This window comes from Hibiscus syriacus, unplaced genomic scaffold (assembly GCF_006381635.1).
Source record: "Hibiscus syriacus cultivar Baekdansim isolate YM2019G1 unplaced genomic scaffold, ASM638163v2 tig00110384_pilon, whole genome shotgun sequence".
In the NCBI taxonomy this organism is placed as follows: domain Eukaryota; kingdom Viridiplantae; phylum Streptophyta; class Magnoliopsida; order Malvales; family Malvaceae; genus Hibiscus; species Hibiscus syriacus.
In genome coordinates, this window is record NW_024062715.1 from 7,167,076 (window position 1) to 7,186,836 (window position 19,761).

Genomic DNA, 19,761 nt, shown 5'->3' on the forward strand with positions numbered 1-19,761 from the left:
GGTGAATAACATGGCAGATAAGCTAAATTGATTTTTTTGATTTTGTTCGGGGGTCAAATTATTTTTTTAAGTTCAAGAGATTATTTGATTTTTTTTAAAATAAAATTTATTTTAAATTATAAATATAAAACTATTCAAATATTAAAAAAATTAAATATAAAAATACTAAAAACTTAAATTATTAAAAAAATGAATATACATATTACAAATATTAAAACTATTATAAAAAATTATATATATATATATATATATATATATATACAATATTTTATAAACTAATTATTTATAAATTGTTAATATATATATATATATATGTATGTATATGTATATTAAAAAAATATTATACATAACATATATATATATATATATACTTGTAAAATATAGACATGGGTAAATTACACGCTTACTCACAGAACTTTACTCTTTTCGCTGCACTTTCAATTTTTTCAATTTGCTCACTGAGCTTTAGACATTGAACTTTTTTGGTCACTCAACTGTTAAATTTCTAACACCGTTAAATTAAAATTAAAAAAAATTAAAAGTACAGTGAGTGAAATAGGAGAGAGAATAAAGTTCAGTGAGTAAACATGTGTCGTGTTTTATTATTAAAATAAGCCACATGAGCACCTCGTTACTAAGTAAACGGTCGAGTGACCAAAAAAGTTCAATGTCTAAAATTCAATGAGTAAGCGTGTATTTTACCCTATAAACATATCATCAACACTTATACAAAGTATTCTTATAAATTAATCGAGAATTACAAAATTTAAATTAGTTGAGACTTATAATTTTTGAATTAGTCTAAACTTATTATATTTTATAATTATCTTTTTGTAAGACTCGACTAATTTAAAAGATAATTATATAATAAATTTTGACATAAAAGATAATTATAAAACATAGTAAATTTCGACTAATCCAAAATTTTGTATGTCTCAACTAATTTAAATTTTTGAAATATCGATTAATCTAGTAAAAATACTTTATATAAATGTTGATGATATGCCTATATATTATGTATAATGTATTTTTTAAAAATATTTTTTTTTAATTTTTAATAATTTATAAGTTATATTTTATAATCTATGATATATATTTAAAAAATTAATTTTTTATAATAGTTTTAGTATTTTCAATATGAATATTTTAATTTTTAGTAATTTAATTTTTGTTTTAGTAGTTAATTTTTTAAATATTTAAATATTCAAATAATTTTATATTTAAAATTTAAAATAACTTTTATTTCAAAAAAAATAAATAAGCCCTTTAACTTTTCAAAAAAAAAAATCAATTTGACCCTAGAACAAAAAAAAACAATTTAACTCATCAGCCACATCATCAGTCACATTGGACTGTCACGTCAGCATCGTGAACTGTCACGTCAGCATCGTAACAATCAACGACGAAAAACGTTGGTCAAGGAACCACATTGAGTTCGTTTTCTAAGTTGTAGGGCCACGTTGAAAGAAAAATAATACGCATGCCTCATTGGTTTTTTTAAAGTGTAGGGGACTCTGATGCCTTTTTGCCATTTTTGAACAATTCCTACTTAGGGGATGGGGGAAAGATAATTTTACTACTAATAGGTATCGAGCCCACAACCTAAAATAAAGTAGAAGTGTCAACTTAGAACTTTTCATCACATGCTATAGAGATTGTTGAATAAATATTAGTCAATGTTATTATTCTATTAAAAGTGAATTTTAGCAGTATATCTATAAATTTTAGGGTAAACTACAAGGGTGACCACTCAATTATGGTCAAAAATTATTTTAACCAACGATGTTTCAATTTGATCAAACATACCATCCAACTATTTAAATGCTTTAATCAAGCCACCTTCCGTTAGCAGTTAAAATAAATTTGGTCATCCAATCGAATAACAACACGTTATTATTTTAATTTATGAAAATGAGGACCGAATTGAAATATATATAAGTAACATGGACCAATCATGTAATTAGACAAAATATTTTTAACTGCCATGTCACCTGTTCTGTTAACTGTTAATGACAAGTGGCTTGATTGAAGCATTTAAATAGTTGGATGGTTTGTTTGATCAAATTGAAACATCGGTGGTCAAAATGATTTTTGACCATAATTGAATGGTCACCCATGTAGTTTACCCTAAATTTTAATTTACTTGGGTTAAAGTCTGTCCCTTTGACTTTGTGTCTCTCTTTGGGTTAAATATATTTAAGTTTGGATCGGATTGGTATATAATTAGGAATGGGCATGTGACCCGAACATGGCGGGTTCTGATGATCTAGTCGGGTTTTTTTAATTGGGTTTGGGTCGGGTCATGTTTTTTACAGGTGATGTACAGGTCAGGTCGGATTCGGGTTTAGAGTGAAAAATAGCCGACCCGATCCGACCCAAAAAATATATAATTTACTTTATATATTTAGGAATAATTAGAATAATACCCCTATATGTATTATTTTTTCAATTAAATAACTCTTTCTATTGAATAAAAATAATATTTTATTATTATTTCGGGTAGGCTCGGATCGGGTTCGGATTTTATCTCAAAATATCGGGTCAAGTGGAGGGTATAAATTTTTTGGGTCGGATTGGGTGAAAGATATAAAATTTTTGGGTCGGGCCGGGTTGGCCGAAACCCGACCCATGTCTATCCCTATATATAATTGTATTATAGTTTTTTAAGAATTATTATTTGATATATGTGTCGTACAACATTTATTTTATGCAGTTTGTTTATTCAAATCTCAAATCATAAGATACTAAATTCTACAACCCTAAAATTTAAAGATCTAAAGGTATATTATCGGGAATGTCATTATATCCCTTCTCTTAGGTATTGTAATATTACCGGCGTTTTGGACTAAAATACCCTTAAAATTTTATTTTTTTCAAAAATGTCCTTCTTCTATCATTAAATAATAAAAATTCTACGAAGGTTAAATTACAAATTTATCCTTAAATTATTTTAGATTTACAAAAAAAATTCTATAATTAAAATTTTATATGAAGTTCAGGGATTAAAAAAAATTTACCCTTTCATTAAACTTTTTTTATATTTTTAATTTTGTAAAAAAATTTATATAAATATTATGAATTTAATTTTTTAAAGAAAATATATAAATATTTTACAATTTGTAATATTATACAAATATATAATAAGGACAATTTGGTCAAATATACATTCCAATAATCTTTTATTCCTTTAACCAAACACGGTAATCTTACATTCCTGCTAAACCAACCAAACACAAAATACAACATTCCCGGTAATCCTATTCCTTGGTAATCTTTTATTCCCACTGATAATCTTACATTCCGTGAACCAAACGCACCCTTAGGTTTTAAATTTTATACTCTAAGTAGGGCATATGATAATAAATAGACATACTGCCTTTTTACCAGATAATTTAAAAAAAAAACTCATTTTAACTGTAACATTCTTATTTAAACTTTCTCTAAAGCAAATAATTTGATCCATGAACAATTTTTAATTTCCAGTGGCTTATAAGAAGAAGAAAAATGAAACATTTCCGAGTCAATGGGCTGAAACCTATGTTCAAAATATATGGGCTGGTTCATTATGTATCACTCCTTACCCTAAAACCCTAAAACGAAACGCTCCCTCCTCTCACATGTATATAGACACCCCCCATATAACCATAAATATTACACCCCCCATATAACCATAAATATTACACCCCCCATATAACCATAAATATTACACCCACCATGAACCCTAAATCCGCTGATCGACTTCATACGCCGGGGCTTTCTCTTCCCGTAAATCATATGAAACCCTAACTTCCATTTGGATTTATTCATGTTTTTTCCTTTCTTCTGCCTACGATGGTGTTAAATATACTTCGAGAGATTCTCTCTTTGAAATAAACCAAATCTGAGGCACAAGAGAATGCTTCCTCCCCAATTTCTTCGCATTACATTTTTTTTATTTGCCCGAATGTTTTACTTGTAATTAGCATGAAACTGAGGTTTTAAAGCTTGTTCAAACTTATTACAAAAATGGGTTTTTTATTTTATAATACTATTGAATGGTGGATGCAAGTGATGATAAAGATAGACAGGGACATCTGCACACCCTCGTTTGGGTGATTGATGACTGTCTTAAATGGGAATCTCTCTGATGCATTGATTTATAACAATACAATTTCAAGTTTTTCTTTTCTGAAGATTGTAATAATTGGGTGGTTAAATTGTGTTACAAATTGGTTTATTGCAACGTAGATTTGTGCAAGTGATGATAAAGATAGACAGGGATATCTGAACACCCCTGTTTGGGTGACTGATGACTCAAGTCTTAAATGGGAATCTCTCTGATGCATAATATATTCAATAATTGTTACTACAATAGGACACACTTAAACTATAATAATGCTTACCCAAGCGACTTACGACGGGTTTTGATTGAAATGACTCAAGGAACTCAATAGGATATGCAGTGGAATGTGTAACCCCTTAGACCGATGCTTTTAACAAGATCTAATCTAGGGGTCATATTAGGGTCACCGAAGCGATCTACCGTAAAAATAGTGAAAAATTTAATTTTTTTATTAAAACATGTAAACTCATAGAATCATTTATAAATACAAAAGTAAACTTTACCAATATTCAGAAATAAAACAAATTTTCAAACTCGTATATAAAACAAAATACAACCTACATGACCCTTAATCACATGTATCATACTCTGCAAGCAACGCCGGAAGAACTCTCATATTGATGTCGATAGATGCACTGATACGATTCTTATAACCTGAAAAGGTAAGTAATACAATGAGTTTTGGGAAGCTCAGTAATACAATACTACCAGATGATGCTGAAGAACATGCAGATACAGATAGACATATATTTCCTTATTGGTTTAGACATCTACAAATTTTTAGGCTAAGCTGAGGTCCTACTGATATCTCAGGTAGTAACAAATAGTAAGCTTTCAGTTTAGAGAGAAATATTTCGGATGACTAGGTTCAAGAGATTATAATAGGTTATCTAATGTGTTACCGCAAAACCAGTGAAAAGATACATATCTTTTTAAAACATATTTAAAAAACATAATAATCCCTCCAACCGACAAGTCCAAATGTGTAAGTTCCCCAGAACCATACATCCACCGTCAAGTCCAGTAAGGCCCTGAGCACAAAGCCGAGGAGCCTTCATGTATGCTTCCTCCAACAATGCCCCCAAATAAAATAATTTAAAAACCATAGAAATTTCCCCAACCGAACACGTCCAAATCTGTAGGTTCCCCAGAACCATACACCCACCGTCACGTCCAGCAAGGCCCTGAGCTGAAAGCCGAGAAGCCTGCAAGTATACTTCCTCCAATAATACCCTCAAATAAAACATTTTAAAAACCATAGAAATCCCTCCAACCAAACACGTCCAAATGTGTAGGTTCCCCAAAACCATACACCCACCGTCAAGTCCAGTAAGGCCCTAAGCACAAAGCCGAGGAGCCTGTAAGTATACTTCCTCTAATAATACCCCAAATAAAACATTTTCCGTCAATAAACGGATATATTAAAAATCAAAACATAATTCAATTCAGATATCAGAACAGAATTCATGTAAGGTATTAGAACAGAATTCAGGTCAGAAATCAGATAAAACATTTATTCAGAGATACTGGATAATCTTACAGGGAAGAGAAACACGAATCTTTAGTATACTGATAGTATTCCGGAAATTAGAATCACTATTGGGATAGTTCATTAACTGGCAGAATCATCAGTTATTTAGAATGTGATTTGAGCTGATAAGGAAGAAACGAAGATTCAGAACATATTCAATCTATGTCGATTGATCGATTATCGAACAACTCGAGATAAATAGCTCCCAGAACTAATGCTTGTCGACTGGTCAATTCGTTGCCCTTCCAGGTATTCACTCTTTAATACCAACAATTCTTGTCCATAAATTGTAACACCCATAACACGTATAATTATACCTATACAAATTATAAATGTGACCCGAATTTATAAAATCATTTCCAATTTCAATAATGATTTAAAATTTATTTTCTTAAAATGGTAAATGATATTATAAAAATATCTTATCATATAAATTGTGTTTCATTATAACAAATCTAAAAAAAAGATTTTTTTATGAATAGTGAATAGTGAACAATAACAGTGAACAGTACCATTGATCAGTGAATAATGTACCGATGCACTACTACAGTAATGTGAACAGTGTATCGATGCACCAACTTTCGAATAAAAAATGTGTATCAATGCACTGCTACAATAACTGCTACAGTAATTTCCGAAAATTACATAAAACTCATAAAAACTTAACATTTCCTCACTATAAGGTTACCATTTTATTTCCAAATTTGTTCAACAAAATAAATTGAACATTATTAATTACATGCCACTATCTAATTCAAATTCCATCATAGGATGTCTTACTGATATTGAAATATACTCCTCGATGCTTGATGTCCTTTGAACTCTTTATTCCACTACTGGCTTTTTACCTACACGTGAAAATTATCACACGCTAAGTATAAACTTAGTGAGGCAATTAAAACAATAAACAGTGCAATACAATTCATGCATGATTTTCAATGTCAATTTCAAAATGCCATAAAATCATGTTACCAGCATATTCAATATTTTTTCCATGATAAAATAACATAAAGTTTATTATCAATATAATTTCTATTTATCCCATGAAAACTATCCTTGAAACATCTTCCTTAAGAAAATCAAACAAGTCATCAATCCTCAGAAGATGATACTTGTTCTTGATAGTTACTCTGATTAACTATCGATAATCTATGCATAATCGCATATATCCATTTTTTTATAAATAACACCGGTTTACCCCAAGGTAAAATACCCGGTCTAATGTATCCTCAATTTAGCAGCTCTTGCAATTGGTTCTTTATTCTCTTAACTCAATCACCCTTAGATACAAGATTAATGCCTTGTTAACCGTTAATATTGAATTCCACCTCTCAATCTGGAGGTAACCCAAATAATAAATCTAAAAAGACATATGGAAATTTCCAAGTTATGGAAATATCATATGATCTTACTTCAGATACTTAAGTATCTATCACTTTAGCTAAAAAATATGCATCCTTTTTACATCCTCTTAATCGCAACCATTGCTGATATCACTTATTGTTGATTTCACTTTTCGTCAATCATTATAATTTTTAATTTCTCCGCATTTTTCTAAATTAATCGCTTCTTGCGACCATTAACCCATCCTTAATGCAGAGACAACCAACCCATGATCAAAATGATCTAAAACTCGTTAATGATAATCCCATAAGATTCACCATTAACATAAGCTCCTGAATCTTTATCGGACAATTATTATTTGTCCTTCTAACACTTGTATTACGACCGTGACTTATGGGTCTTCCGCTATAATATCACTCGATATCAAGTAGAATTGAATATTTCTACTTTGGAATTTCTTATTTCATTCTTAAGGAAATTTGTGTAACTTTTCCAGATCCAAAGATAATATTTTCGAACAGTTGAAACATTTTCAATCTCAAATGAAAGTCTCAATGTTCCCATCGTTCAATAAGAAAACTTGATAAATTTGTAGCAATAACTTCATATCAATTAATGCTAAAATCACACTAGTAAACAATTTTACTTCTTCTTTTTTATCATTACGAACTTGACACTTTTCAAGTTCTTGAGAATCCATCTCAATCTAAACAATATTTTCATTGCACATGGAATGTTAGACAATCCATTTTCGCAAATTTACCTTCGTAAGGTAACTCTATTCAGTTTTATGGATTTGATATCTATTCTCGATCTAACTCATAATCATTTGATTCACTAATAACTCAATTTTCTGTAAACTTTTAGTGGATAACTCATTACCGCTTATTTATTTCCTCTTACTCAATCAACAATGATTTAAACAATTTAATGCTTAGCTTGAATATTTCTCACTTATTTAAGCTTACCTGGAGAAACCTTAGAATCATCACTAGATTCAGAAATCTACTCTGGATCCTCATCCGATTCGAATTTTCTTGAAAGTCGTTCAAACTTTTTAATCGATTCTTGTAATTCAGAATCTTCATTAAAAACTGAGCATTTCTTCCACAAATTGGAGAAAAATCCTTTATAACATCCACTCTTCTAAGGTATTTTACATAAGTCATATCGGGTCCCATTTTGGTCGATTTCAATCTCGATTTTTCTTTCAACATTTTCAAATTTCTTACCTTTGTCTTTAATTCCAACATCTGAACATAGTCAGAATCATCATACATTATTAAAGAGTAACTTTACTCTCAATAAGCACCATCACAGTATATATACAACTATCAATAACTTTTGACATCCTAGTGGCATGTATACACTTTTTAACTCAAAACAAACTCGATTTAGTCCTAGAATCGGCTAAACCTGTAGCTCTGATGAAAATAAATGTAACACTCATAACCCGTATAATTATACCTATACAAATTATAGATGTCACCCGAATTTCTAAAACCATTTCCAATTTCAATAATGATTTAAAATTTATTTTCTTTAAATGGTAAATGATATTATAAAAATATCATATCATATAAATTGTGTTTCATTATAACAAATTTAAAACAAAAGATTTTTTTTATAAATAGTGAATAATGAACAATAACAGTGAACAATACCCTTGAACAGTGAACAGTGTACCGATGCACTGCTACAGTAACGTGAATAGTGTATCGATGCACCAATTTTCGAATCAAAAATGTGTATCGATGCACTGCTACAATAACTGCTACAGTAATTTCCGAAAATTACATAAAACTCATAAAAACTTAACCTTTCCTCAATATAAGGTTACCATTTTGTTTCCAAATTTGTTAAACAAAATAAATTGAACATTATTAATTACATGCCACTATCTAATTAAAATTCCATCATAGGATGCCTTACTGATATTGAAATATACTCTTCGATGCTTAATGTCCCTTTGAACTCTTTATTCCACTACTGGCTTTTTACCTACGCGTGAAAATCATCACATGCTAAGTATAAACTTAGTGAGGCAACTAAACAATAAACATTGCAATACAATTCATGCATGATTTTCAATGTAAATTTCAAAATGCCATAAAATCATGTTACCAACATATTCAATATTTTTTCCATGATAAAATAACATAAAGTTTCTTATCAATATAATTTCCATTTATCCCATAAGCTCGTAAGCTTATTTTACCAATGTACTTACCATTTAATTCAATAAGCTTGTAAGCATATTTTTACCAATATACTTACCATTTAATACCATAAGCTCGTAAGCTTATTTTTACCAATATACTTACCATTTAATACCATAAGTTCGTAAGCTTATTTTTACCAATATACTTACCATTTAATACCATAAGCTCGTAAGCTTATTTTACCAATACACTTGCCATTATTCCATAACCATATACCATAGACAATAGCCCAATATACAACCCTGAGGACCCTGGTACACGAGTCAAATATATGCACCGTAATGCAATCCCGAGTATGACACATAAGGTCGTGTCCACCATTTGTACTAGGTATCCTTAAGTACAGTCCCGAATATGACACATAAGGTTATGCCCACCATATACACTAGGTATCCTTTAGTGTATTCCCGAATATACAACCTGTTGCTGGACTCTATGGCATGCCAAATAAACCCTGTCCCTCAATAACTAACTTGGGCATACAATCTATTTTATTTGATCCATACATGGCAAAGTATATTATCATAATTTAACATTGGGAAGTTCATACCCGAAATAATATTCATGGTAAAATATCACAATTTCCATAATCAATGCATTATATTTTCAACCTTTGACATATTTAGAATAGATCAAATATATGATAAATGACATAAATATAATGTCAACATAAACAAGGTCGACTTATCGCAAGTCTTCCTGATGATGTATAAAACATTCATGTATAATGTCATGCATGTATTGCACTCACCTTGACACTTTATAATTTTCCAAAATATGAGCCTCACTATTGTCCACAATAACTCTTTTCTTTTATACTTGAATCGTTTTGAACACCGAGTAAATCACGATCTGTACAAAATATAGATTCATATACATATATATGTTAGTATTGTACTAACATAAATACATTTCCAAAATAAATTCCATAATCATACTTAAACTCATTATCTATCAAAATACTCAATACTTAATAATTCCTTTTAACATTGGAACCAACTTTTCCAATTTACACAAAATGGTCATTCACCATTTTACCACTTAAATTCTTAATACCAATAATTCCAGCATTGAAATTATTACCATTCAAATGCTTTGACAAAAGCATAATTACATTTAAGTACCCCAACTATGAAATTGTTGTATTTAAATCACAAATCTTTTCAAACTTCCAAAACAACATTTTCCAGCATAGTATATCAATTATACAACACTTACACAACAACCCATCAATTTTCCATATTCAGACAACTCGCACTACCTTTAAAGAATCAATATTCTGTATTGATATACACACTGGAATTCAATTTCGTTTCTTTCTTTGAAAACTAGACTCGAATATGAATCTATCCATATAAAGAAATCCTTCTAATTCATTGTGTAAAATTTATGGTGAATTTTCAAAGCTGACCAACAGAATCTGTTTTGCAGAATCTGCTGTCTGATTTTTCTGACATTTCCTTATTTAAAACAAATTCATATATCTTTGTATACACCTTGAAATTGATCCCCGTTTATTTTAAACAGAACTATATCAATATATGAACATAATATATAAAAATAACCTCCAAATTATTTTTATATAATTTCTGGTAAATTTCCAAACCCACTGAAAAATTCAAAATATAAACTATTTTCTTTAACCTCATCCCTAGTTTCTTCATCAATTCTTATAACCAATTCCTTAAGATCACTTAACTCTTCAAAACCCATAAAACACAAGAATCAACATCCCCTTCATCAACTCAAGATGAACTCGAACATGAACCCTAGTAATATTCATGTCAAAATGTAGAGAATTGAACGTAGAATATTTTTCCTAACTACACTGAGTCTAATTCTCAAGAAATAGCTTCAAAATTCAAACTAAAAATGTTTACCTTTCTTGCTTGAAAGTGCCGGCCCTTGAAGGAAGAAGAAGCTGGAAATGATCATCCATGATTGATATTTAATGATAAATAAATCTATCACATGGCAATATATATTATAATGGCATTTTTTATTCCATTCAATAAGAAATTCCATTTTTTGCCCTTAATGGATCTTCCTATTCACCATAAAACCAAACCACCTGATCCATATCATATTACAAAGTCAAATATGTATTAATTTAACTTTTATTTCTGAAATTCCCCTTGTATTTTCAAAAATTACGTTTTAGTCACTAAATTCCACTGTTTCAATTAAATCTGAAAAATTGCACATTTCCAAACCAAATTTCTCTGATCCAAAATATTAAAATAATATTTCCAACCATTTTATAACATCCTTCAAATTTTTGTAAAACTCCAATTCGATCTGAATTACCAATTCCTTATCGACTTAACCTTTTCTAATTTTTCTTTACTAAAATTCCAAATCCAAAAATATGATTTCTATAAAACCTCACTCTCAAGAGTAAACCATCTATTTATGGAATAAAATTCTTTTTAGGAACTTATCACTTAATTCTCTAAACGTTTTCCCAATTTTCTACTTTGACCATCAAACTTTCAAAATTTTCATTTTAGTCATTGTCTAAATTTTTGGGGTATTACATAAATCATCTTCTGAGTCATCTCTAAATGGATCTTAAGGAGGCAAACATATATTCTAATGGTATTTATTTCATTTCCATGTTTCAACTATATCAGGAAATGCCGACGTACTTGATTTATGGTTCATAACCAATAAAGACAGTACATCATTTAAGTTCATTAGCTTTCCCAGACTCATCCAAATCAATTATTTAATCCTCAATCATTAAGGTTACTTAGTTCATTTAGCAATCAAGTTTATCCCATTTACTTCAGAGTTTTCTAAAGTAATTCGACGTTTCTAAATTTTAGATACATATTATACTTCCGTTCAGTTTATTTTGGTATACGTGCAGATTTGTCTAACGAATATACATTTCTTAGTACTGAATGCGTTCTAGAGTTGAGTTGAGTACTTCCATAATTATCATCGATTCAAACTTGAGGAGACAAACAAGGATTCAAGTGGTATCTATGCTATTCAAGTACTGACATAGCATTAGCGTTGGCCAACTCACTCAAGTTGAGTTCCATAACTTTTAAGGGTAATACAACACCCATGTTTATTTAGATTCCTGAATTAATCCAAGACATTACTTAGTCTAGTCCATAAGGGTATTTTGGTTATTTTGGTGCTCGATGTTATTTCAATCATTTCAAAGCTTGAGGATATCCATTCATTCCTGGGCTTGGTGATATTCTTGGGTCATTTCCATTGTAGGGGTATTTTGGTCATTTTATAAATCCAATGTATTACAATCATTTCTTTTCGTCCGATCTTATTATTTAACTCAAACTTCTAGTATCTTGTACCAGCCATCTTGGGTTTAGAAATAGGTTATCCAATTTTTCTAAACAAAACTAGCATTTTCTATGCACATCAGTAGTTTCATCAAGTCAAATATGTCTTTACAAAGTTCTTATCCAACTTCCAAGGTTAATTATTGTCTTTTTAAAACATAAGGGTATTTTTTGTAATTTTACCTAACTGAAGTATTCTCTTAATTTCTCATCCAAGTACCTTAGGCATTTAACCTTTAATGATATAAATTATAATTTACATATCCAGAGGCTGATTGCTTTATCACTTAATCACATAACTTGTACTTTAATTCTAACGGTCTTCTAGTTTCTTATATTAATCATCTGAGCCATATTCAGTTACCGAATTTTTACCGAATTCGGATCGAGTGTAGAAATTAATTAACTACACAGATGAGACCAAACATTTCCATTCATGCATTTACCAATACCAACATGTTCAATAAAGCATGAAAAGGTAATAATGTATTACCTTGATTTTCATGTCATATTGATCGACCATTTAAACTCCATTTGAATGCCCTCAATCTTGAAATCAACGTCCAATAATTTCTCAAATACATAACAACAGAAATTTCATCAGAAACATAGCTTAATTCAGAAAAACAGATCGAATTGGTTGGTAAATTAGTGAAAAATAGCTTATCGGGTTCAAATTTGGCGAAACAGACTTCAGAATCAGACTCATGACGTCGAAAAACATAAAATACGACTTTTCAAAAATTTTGAATTTTTGGTCAAAGTCAACAATCAATGGGTTAACTCGGTCAAAGTCAACGATCAACAAGTTGACTCGGTCAAAGTCAACGAGTTGACCTAGTGAGTTGACTCAGTCGAGTTAACTCAGTGCGGATTGACTCAGTCGGGTTAAGCAGGTTGGACAGGCCTAATTCAAACAGTCCACCAAGCATTAACTCTCAGGGGTGGGGCATAGGGGCGTGTGCAGGGACGTAGAGGGTCAGAAAAAGCCCACAAAAGTTTCTAAAATTATTTTAAGGGATTTTGAGATACTTACCAAGCTCGGTTTACAATTTTGAACGGCGGAGAGCTCGATTTTAAAACGTTAAAAACTTTAGCTTCCTCACTCACTAATGCGTCGGCAATGGAGGAGACAAGAAATAAATCGGTGGACTCGAAATGATGCAAGGAACACGATGGTGCGGGAGGTGTCAAAAACGGAGCAACGATCGATGACGAATCGACGATTTTCATGGCGGTGGAGTTTAAAAACTTCAAAACTTTGAGTTGAATTTTACGGCGAACGACAATGATTCACGATGACAAGTTTGAGGGTTTTATTCATCGATTGACAACGAACACGATGGTGGTTTTGGATCGACGAATGGTGGCCGGACGGTGGAGAAATTGGAGCTCAAAGGAGTTGACGGGGAGAGAAAATGGGGAAGTATTCTGGGAAAATAAATGGGGGAGGGGTTTATAATTCTTACTTAAAGAAAAATGGGTAAATTATGAGTTTGGTCCTCTAATTCCAACAATTTTCTAAAACTGATTAATAGTTTCAAAAACTTATAATTTACTCCTAAATTGGGGTGTTACAGAACGTATGGTCGCCAACGATGGTCGAAATCAAGCAAAATAGTAGGACAGTGCTTTGGTTTTCTGTCGAAACTTTCGAATGCTTCCCTACAACAAATGACAACGATTTATGATCGGAGGGATATTGGGTTTAGATCGAATATGGATGAAGATGTAACGCCCTAATTCTAGGGTTAGTAGTTTCAGGTGAAGCCCGAATAGATTTAAATAGGTTAATTTTGGGTCAACGCCTAGTTATTTTGGTTTGGGCTTGAGCCCAACAAGGCTTAAAAGGGGCATTTTTAAAGTGTAAACCAAAGGAGAAAGACTAGGAGTGTTGTTTTCCCCTAGCTTATTCAAAAGGTTGAATCCTCTTAATTAATTAGTGAGGTCACGACAAATAAATAAGCACCAAATAGGAAGAAATCTTCCATTCTCTTTTCTTCACCATTTTTCCCTTGTCTTCTTCTTCTCTTCTTTGCCAACAAGAAATTTGAAGGTGGAAACTTTGTTAGGTTACACTCTTAGTCCAAAATTAAGAAGATAAGTTTGGTAATCACCTTATCTAGAGCTTTAAAATGAGATCTTAACCTTGAGGTTTGGACATGGTGGCCAAGGTTGGGTTTAAGGAATGTTTATGTTCTAGAGCTTAGGAAGAACTCTAGACCATTTCTAAACCTTAGAAACATTACTTCTAACGTTTTAAGCTTTTCAGAGAGTTAATAACTCCCTTATATTTGCTTGTTCTAGTGAGGGAAGTGGGTGAAAGCTCTAAGGGCCAAGGCAAAGGAAATGAGACTCTTGGTTGAGCTTGAGGTCATTTTTGTAGCTCTTAGGTGAAAGGTAACACACTTTTAACTTTTCTCTACTGCTTGTAGCTCAAAATATAGAGTTTCGATGCATGTTGTGTGGTTGAGCCTTTGTATGCACTTGGGTGGGAGCATGAAAAACGGGATTTGTTGTTGTTAAAGCTTAAAGTGACGACCTTTCATATTCCTTGCATACTAAATAAACCTTAAACACTAAATGAAGATGTTTGGGGTACCTTAGGAGTGTTTTCATGAGTGAAAACACATGTTTTGGGTTAAGGGTATCGATACTGTAAGGAAAGTACCAATATTATTCTTCGTGGCATGCTGAAAATTTGAATAATTATGAGAGGGTATCGATACCATAGGGATTAGTATCGATACTCAGGGTTTCAAATCGATTCTAGTATGCTATTTTGGTACCGATACTCAAGGGAGTACTAATACCAATGGGGTAGTATCGATACCCGAGGGAGTATCGATACCCATGTGTAACCTTAGACAATTTTGGTGGGGGATTCGAGAGAGAGAATTCGAGGGGCTCTTTAAAAGGGTATAATATTCTATAAGAATACAAGTGAAACCCGAATAATTGTGTGATAACGTAAAGTCTTAATGAGGTAAGATTCCATAAGACTTATACCTTTGTTTGATGCTCGGGAAAAGACGAGGACACCCAAGTTACTTAATGACACTAGTTGAATGGGTAAGGATTATCTGGATATATCCAATATAGTGCTTAAGCACTTAAAATGCTAGTTGGATATTGTGTCGATGATATGTGACCCGGACATGTCCCGGGTAATGTAGAGGAGTAGACTAGCCGGGCAAGTGCTAATGGTTCGTGACTCGAATTTGAACCAAGTGTTAATGAGACACTGATGCTATATGACTTAGATATTCCTTAAGTGTTGTTGTAAGTAAAGAGGGGTGTGAGTTTCGTGATGCTAAGTGACCCCGAACTACACCATGATACTTATTGTTTGCTCTTGACTATACTGTATCATGCTTATATGTTGGATGCATGTATTATATCATTGTTATTTATATGGCACTGAGCTTGTGAGCTCAATGTATAAAATGTGTTTCCGTGCGTAGGTCCTTAGGTGTCGGATTGAGGAGTACGTCAGAGCTTTCCAAACTTGATCGCTTTTAGAGTATGTCTCGAGTATTTTAGTGGGCATGTACTGTCATAGACCTTTATTTGTATTTGAGTCGTAAACTTTGTATTTTGATTTCTAATATATTTTAGAGACTTAGTCGAGAGCTCCCCCGTATTTCAAATACTTAAGGTTTGTATTTATATGGTATTCAGATTTTATGGATATTATTTGATGAAACGTTTTCAAAAAATGGTTAGCCACTTATGCGGTTTTGTGTGACATCATAATTCAATGATTTTCGGGTTGAATTGGATTAGGGTGTTATAGGTAATGCTCATGGAACCGACGGTGACAATCACCATTCAACGGTGGCAGATATCGATGTTATGTCTTCGAACAATTTTTCTACGATTTGTGACGAACGATGAGCGACGACCGATGAGCGACGACGATGATCTGATGGTTGGGGTTTGCTTGAGAGGTGGAGCTAAAGTTGCTGCTAGTGGCGGTGTAAGCCATCGTCGATCGGAGATGGTGGCCGAAGATAAACGGTGATGACTGGAAATAAGTTTGAAATTATAGATTTTAAGGTTTTGGGGGTTATTTATAATTTTACTAAACTTTAGGTTTTTTATAATTAAATTAAGTTTTTTTTTCTTTTTTTAAAATATTTTTATTTATAAAAAATAAAAATATAACGGTAAACACCTAAAAATACAATGAAGAAAACGTTAGACACTTATTTTTAGCGAAAAAATTTTAGACACTAAAACATTTTTCGAGATAAAATTTACACATTTTTATTTTTATATTAAGCCTAACAAAAATAATCAATGTGTGGGCAATGATTGGAACCCTAATACTTGTTATACTTCTCTCGTCTTCAAGAAACAACACAATAAATAATGGTACAGCTCGGCCTCAACAACCCCAGCACATAGAAAATTTTCCAATCCATTTTCTTTTATTATATCATTAATTAAAATCACATATTTAAAAGTAATCAATAAAACAAATATAGTAGCAAATAAACAATAAAAAAGATATATAAGGAAAGATACAACCTGATCGGTGACTGAAGTTTATGTTGTTGACTTTTTCTTTCTCACTTGTTCTTTGTCACAATCAACTGATCTGGAAAATTAATTATGAAATCAAAATAATCAGAAGTAATCACTCTAAAAAATATCTTGAACGAAAATATTTAGCCACATTTATTTGACTATAAAAAAGCATTGTCCCAGTGATGCAATAAAAGCTAAAACTATAGGATCAAACTTAAGCAAGACTTAGAACTTTGTAATCAAGCCAAACTGATACACATACAAATCTAAAACTTAACAATGTATTTGCTTGCAAGATAAACTTGGTATTCCAAATTTTGCAAAGTTCTCCAGTCTTATTGTAGCAGTAACAAACATCAATGGTCAATGGTTGAACCATGGTCCTTATTAGTGGCAGCAAATGACAAGCATGTTGAGAAATGAATGTGAAACGATTGACCAATTTTCATTGGTTCTCTTAAACCAAACTAAACTTTGTTCTCCAACAAATGAATATTATAAGATTACAAACAGGGGAAAAGTGAAAGAGAGAATTTTGTTCTCTTAAACCACCTCAATACGAAAAGAAAAAAAGAGAGCATCTTTCCATCCATAGTTCATATACAATCCAATCATTATTTTGTGATCTGTGATCTGTTCCAGTTTCAGTTCCAACTAAACTAGTAATGATCTATTCCAGTTCAAACTAAACTAGTAATGATCTTTAAAAAAGTCAAACAAAAAAAAACATCTGAATAAAAACAAAGTAAAAAGTGCAAAAGTGAATTAAAATCGTTTCAATCTTAGCTCTAATCAAATAATCATTCATCAACGGAAAAAAACATAACCCATGAAAACGCAGTTGCAATCAAATCAACTGGTTTAAGAATTAGGTGAGTAAAACTGTGCAACATATAAATTAAACCCTAAAAAACTGCCCCCAACAAACTGCCCCCCAACATGTTGTCCCGGGCCGTCGCCCATGTGGCACATGTGTTGGGCCGGGCTTGTCAATTGCATTTGCAGTTCAACTAAAAAAAAACCCAGGAGCCTGCTAATGATGAAAACCAGCTAATGACAATTATTTACAAAAACAACTTCCTACATCAAAAACTGGCTCTGTCCACTTCCAATAACAATATTACTCGGACCAAGTGTCGAACTCGAAGCCTATAGCAGAGCTCCCTCTTTTTCGACATGTGCCCGATTGATATCGGCTTTGTCAAAGAAACCAGAGAGTTCCATGCTTCTCATCATCACCAAATCCTCCATTGTTTCTTCCTTCAAGGAAGGTAATCGTAAACTGCTTAATGATAATTCGCCTGCTGAGGCTAACTTCATTAGCTCTGACTCATCCAAACCTTTCGTAGGTCCGAGGCTGCATCGATTCGATCCATGCTTCGCCAATGTGTTTTTCAATTTCTTGATCTGCATATCCAATCCGAATCGAACATCATCTATATGTTAACATTATTATCGAAGAAATTAATTATCCCAGTCGACCGAAAACTTACGGTAGCAAAAGTGCAGCTAAAGCTGCAGAGTCGGCCTTCAGAACCTCTATAGAACCTAAAAAACGGCAAGACATGGATATTGAGACAGTGGCACATGTTCTTCAGTTCATCGTAGTTAACTTCGAGGAAAATCGAGTCCGGATTCTGTTTGGCCAGTTGACAGATCTGTTACAAAATAAGGCAACAATCAACCAAAGTGACTCAAAAATGAAGAAATTGCAACAAAATTTCATGTTCTTCGCGGTTTCATTGAAGCTCACATTTATAAACAAATCGGTCCTACAAATAACCTTTCAACAATAGCCCACATCAACAAATCTTACAAACAAGTAACTTGAAATAAAGAACACTTTTTAGTTCCAAAGCTTCACGTTTGGCTCATACATACATACATACATACATACATACATCATACATACATACATATTGTAATGGCGAAATATACCTTAGGATGGAGGGCTTTGCAGCCACCACAACCAGGTGAATAGAAGACAATAATGACCAATCGATCACCAGCATTTTGTAAAGAACAAACAAGTTCTTCAGCAGAGTGGATCTTTACCATGTTGGGTTTAAGATTCTTTTCCCACCATCTCATACTTCGACTCACACAAGCTGTTTCAGCCAGGAAAAATCAATTGCTTAAACTTCAGTTCTAATGATGAAACGAAAAATAAAAACCTTTGAAATCCAAATGAAAAGGGCAAGAATTTTGACATACTCGAACAGAGAATTTGTTTTCCCTTTTGGTGCTGCAGTTTCTTGAGCGTTTCTTTTGATCTGGGAAAACTAGTGGCTTCCCCAAAAAATCAAAGCTTAAAGGAGGGGACTTTTTTGATGTTGAAGCCTTGGAACTTGTAAACCCAGAAAAATATGAACCACACTTCAATGAACAGGCCATTACCCAGATTTTCAAATCAATAAAAAGTGAAGATTTTGAACAAAAGACGTGTTCTTTTTTAACTGAAAGATGGATGGTTGGAGAGAGAGAGAGAGAGAGAGAGAGAGAGAGAGAGAGAGAGAGAGAGAGAGAGAGAGAGCTTCAAAGTTAAAAAATAAGAACAAGGAGGACTATTAATGAAAGACAGGAAAGTGGGGTCAGGATGATTTGGATTTAAGGTTATCCAATCTGTAATTTTAGATTGGGAAAAAAGTATAAAGAAAATATTTTTGGAGAGATACCACCAACTTTCATTATTGTCTGATTATCAATTAATTT

General features: G+C 32.0%; 1 protein-coding gene and 3 non-coding genes across 4 annotated transcripts; 3 read left to right on the forward strand and 1 right to left on the reverse strand.

Moving 5' to 3' along the window:
• The first annotated feature begins 3,819 nt into the window (after positions 1-3,819).
• LOC120122294 lies at positions 3,820-3,892 on the forward strand. The gene has a single exon (XR_005516069.1). It is a non-coding gene; the product is annotated as a small nucleolar RNA Z267 (small nucleolar RNA).
• Positions 3,893-4,040: 148 nt separating this feature from the next.
• On the forward strand, positions 4,041-4,133 carry LOC120122288. The gene has a single exon (XR_005516065.1). It is a non-coding gene; the product is annotated as a small nucleolar RNA R44/J54/Z268 family (small nucleolar RNA).
• Positions 4,134-4,230: 97 nt separating this feature from the next.
• LOC120122287 lies at positions 4,231-4,326 on the forward strand. The gene has a single exon (XR_005516064.1). It is a non-coding gene; the product is annotated as a small nucleolar RNA R44/J54/Z268 family (small nucleolar RNA).
• A 13,782-nt stretch (positions 4,327-18,108) lies between these two features.
• Positions 18,109-19,166, reverse strand: LOC120122044 (thioredoxin-like 1-2, chloroplastic). Its single transcript, XM_039141295.1, has 3 exons — positions 18,988-19,166; positions 18,543-18,707; positions 18,109-18,456 (listed from the first exon to the last, which is right to left on the reverse strand). Exons 1-3 carry the CDS (start codon positions 19,138-19,140, stop codon positions 18,199-18,201), a joined length of 576 nt encoding a protein of 191 aa, XP_038997226.1. The 5' UTR covers positions 19,141-19,166; the 3' UTR covers positions 18,109-18,198.
• Between the last annotated feature and the right edge of the window lie 595 nt (positions 19,167-19,761).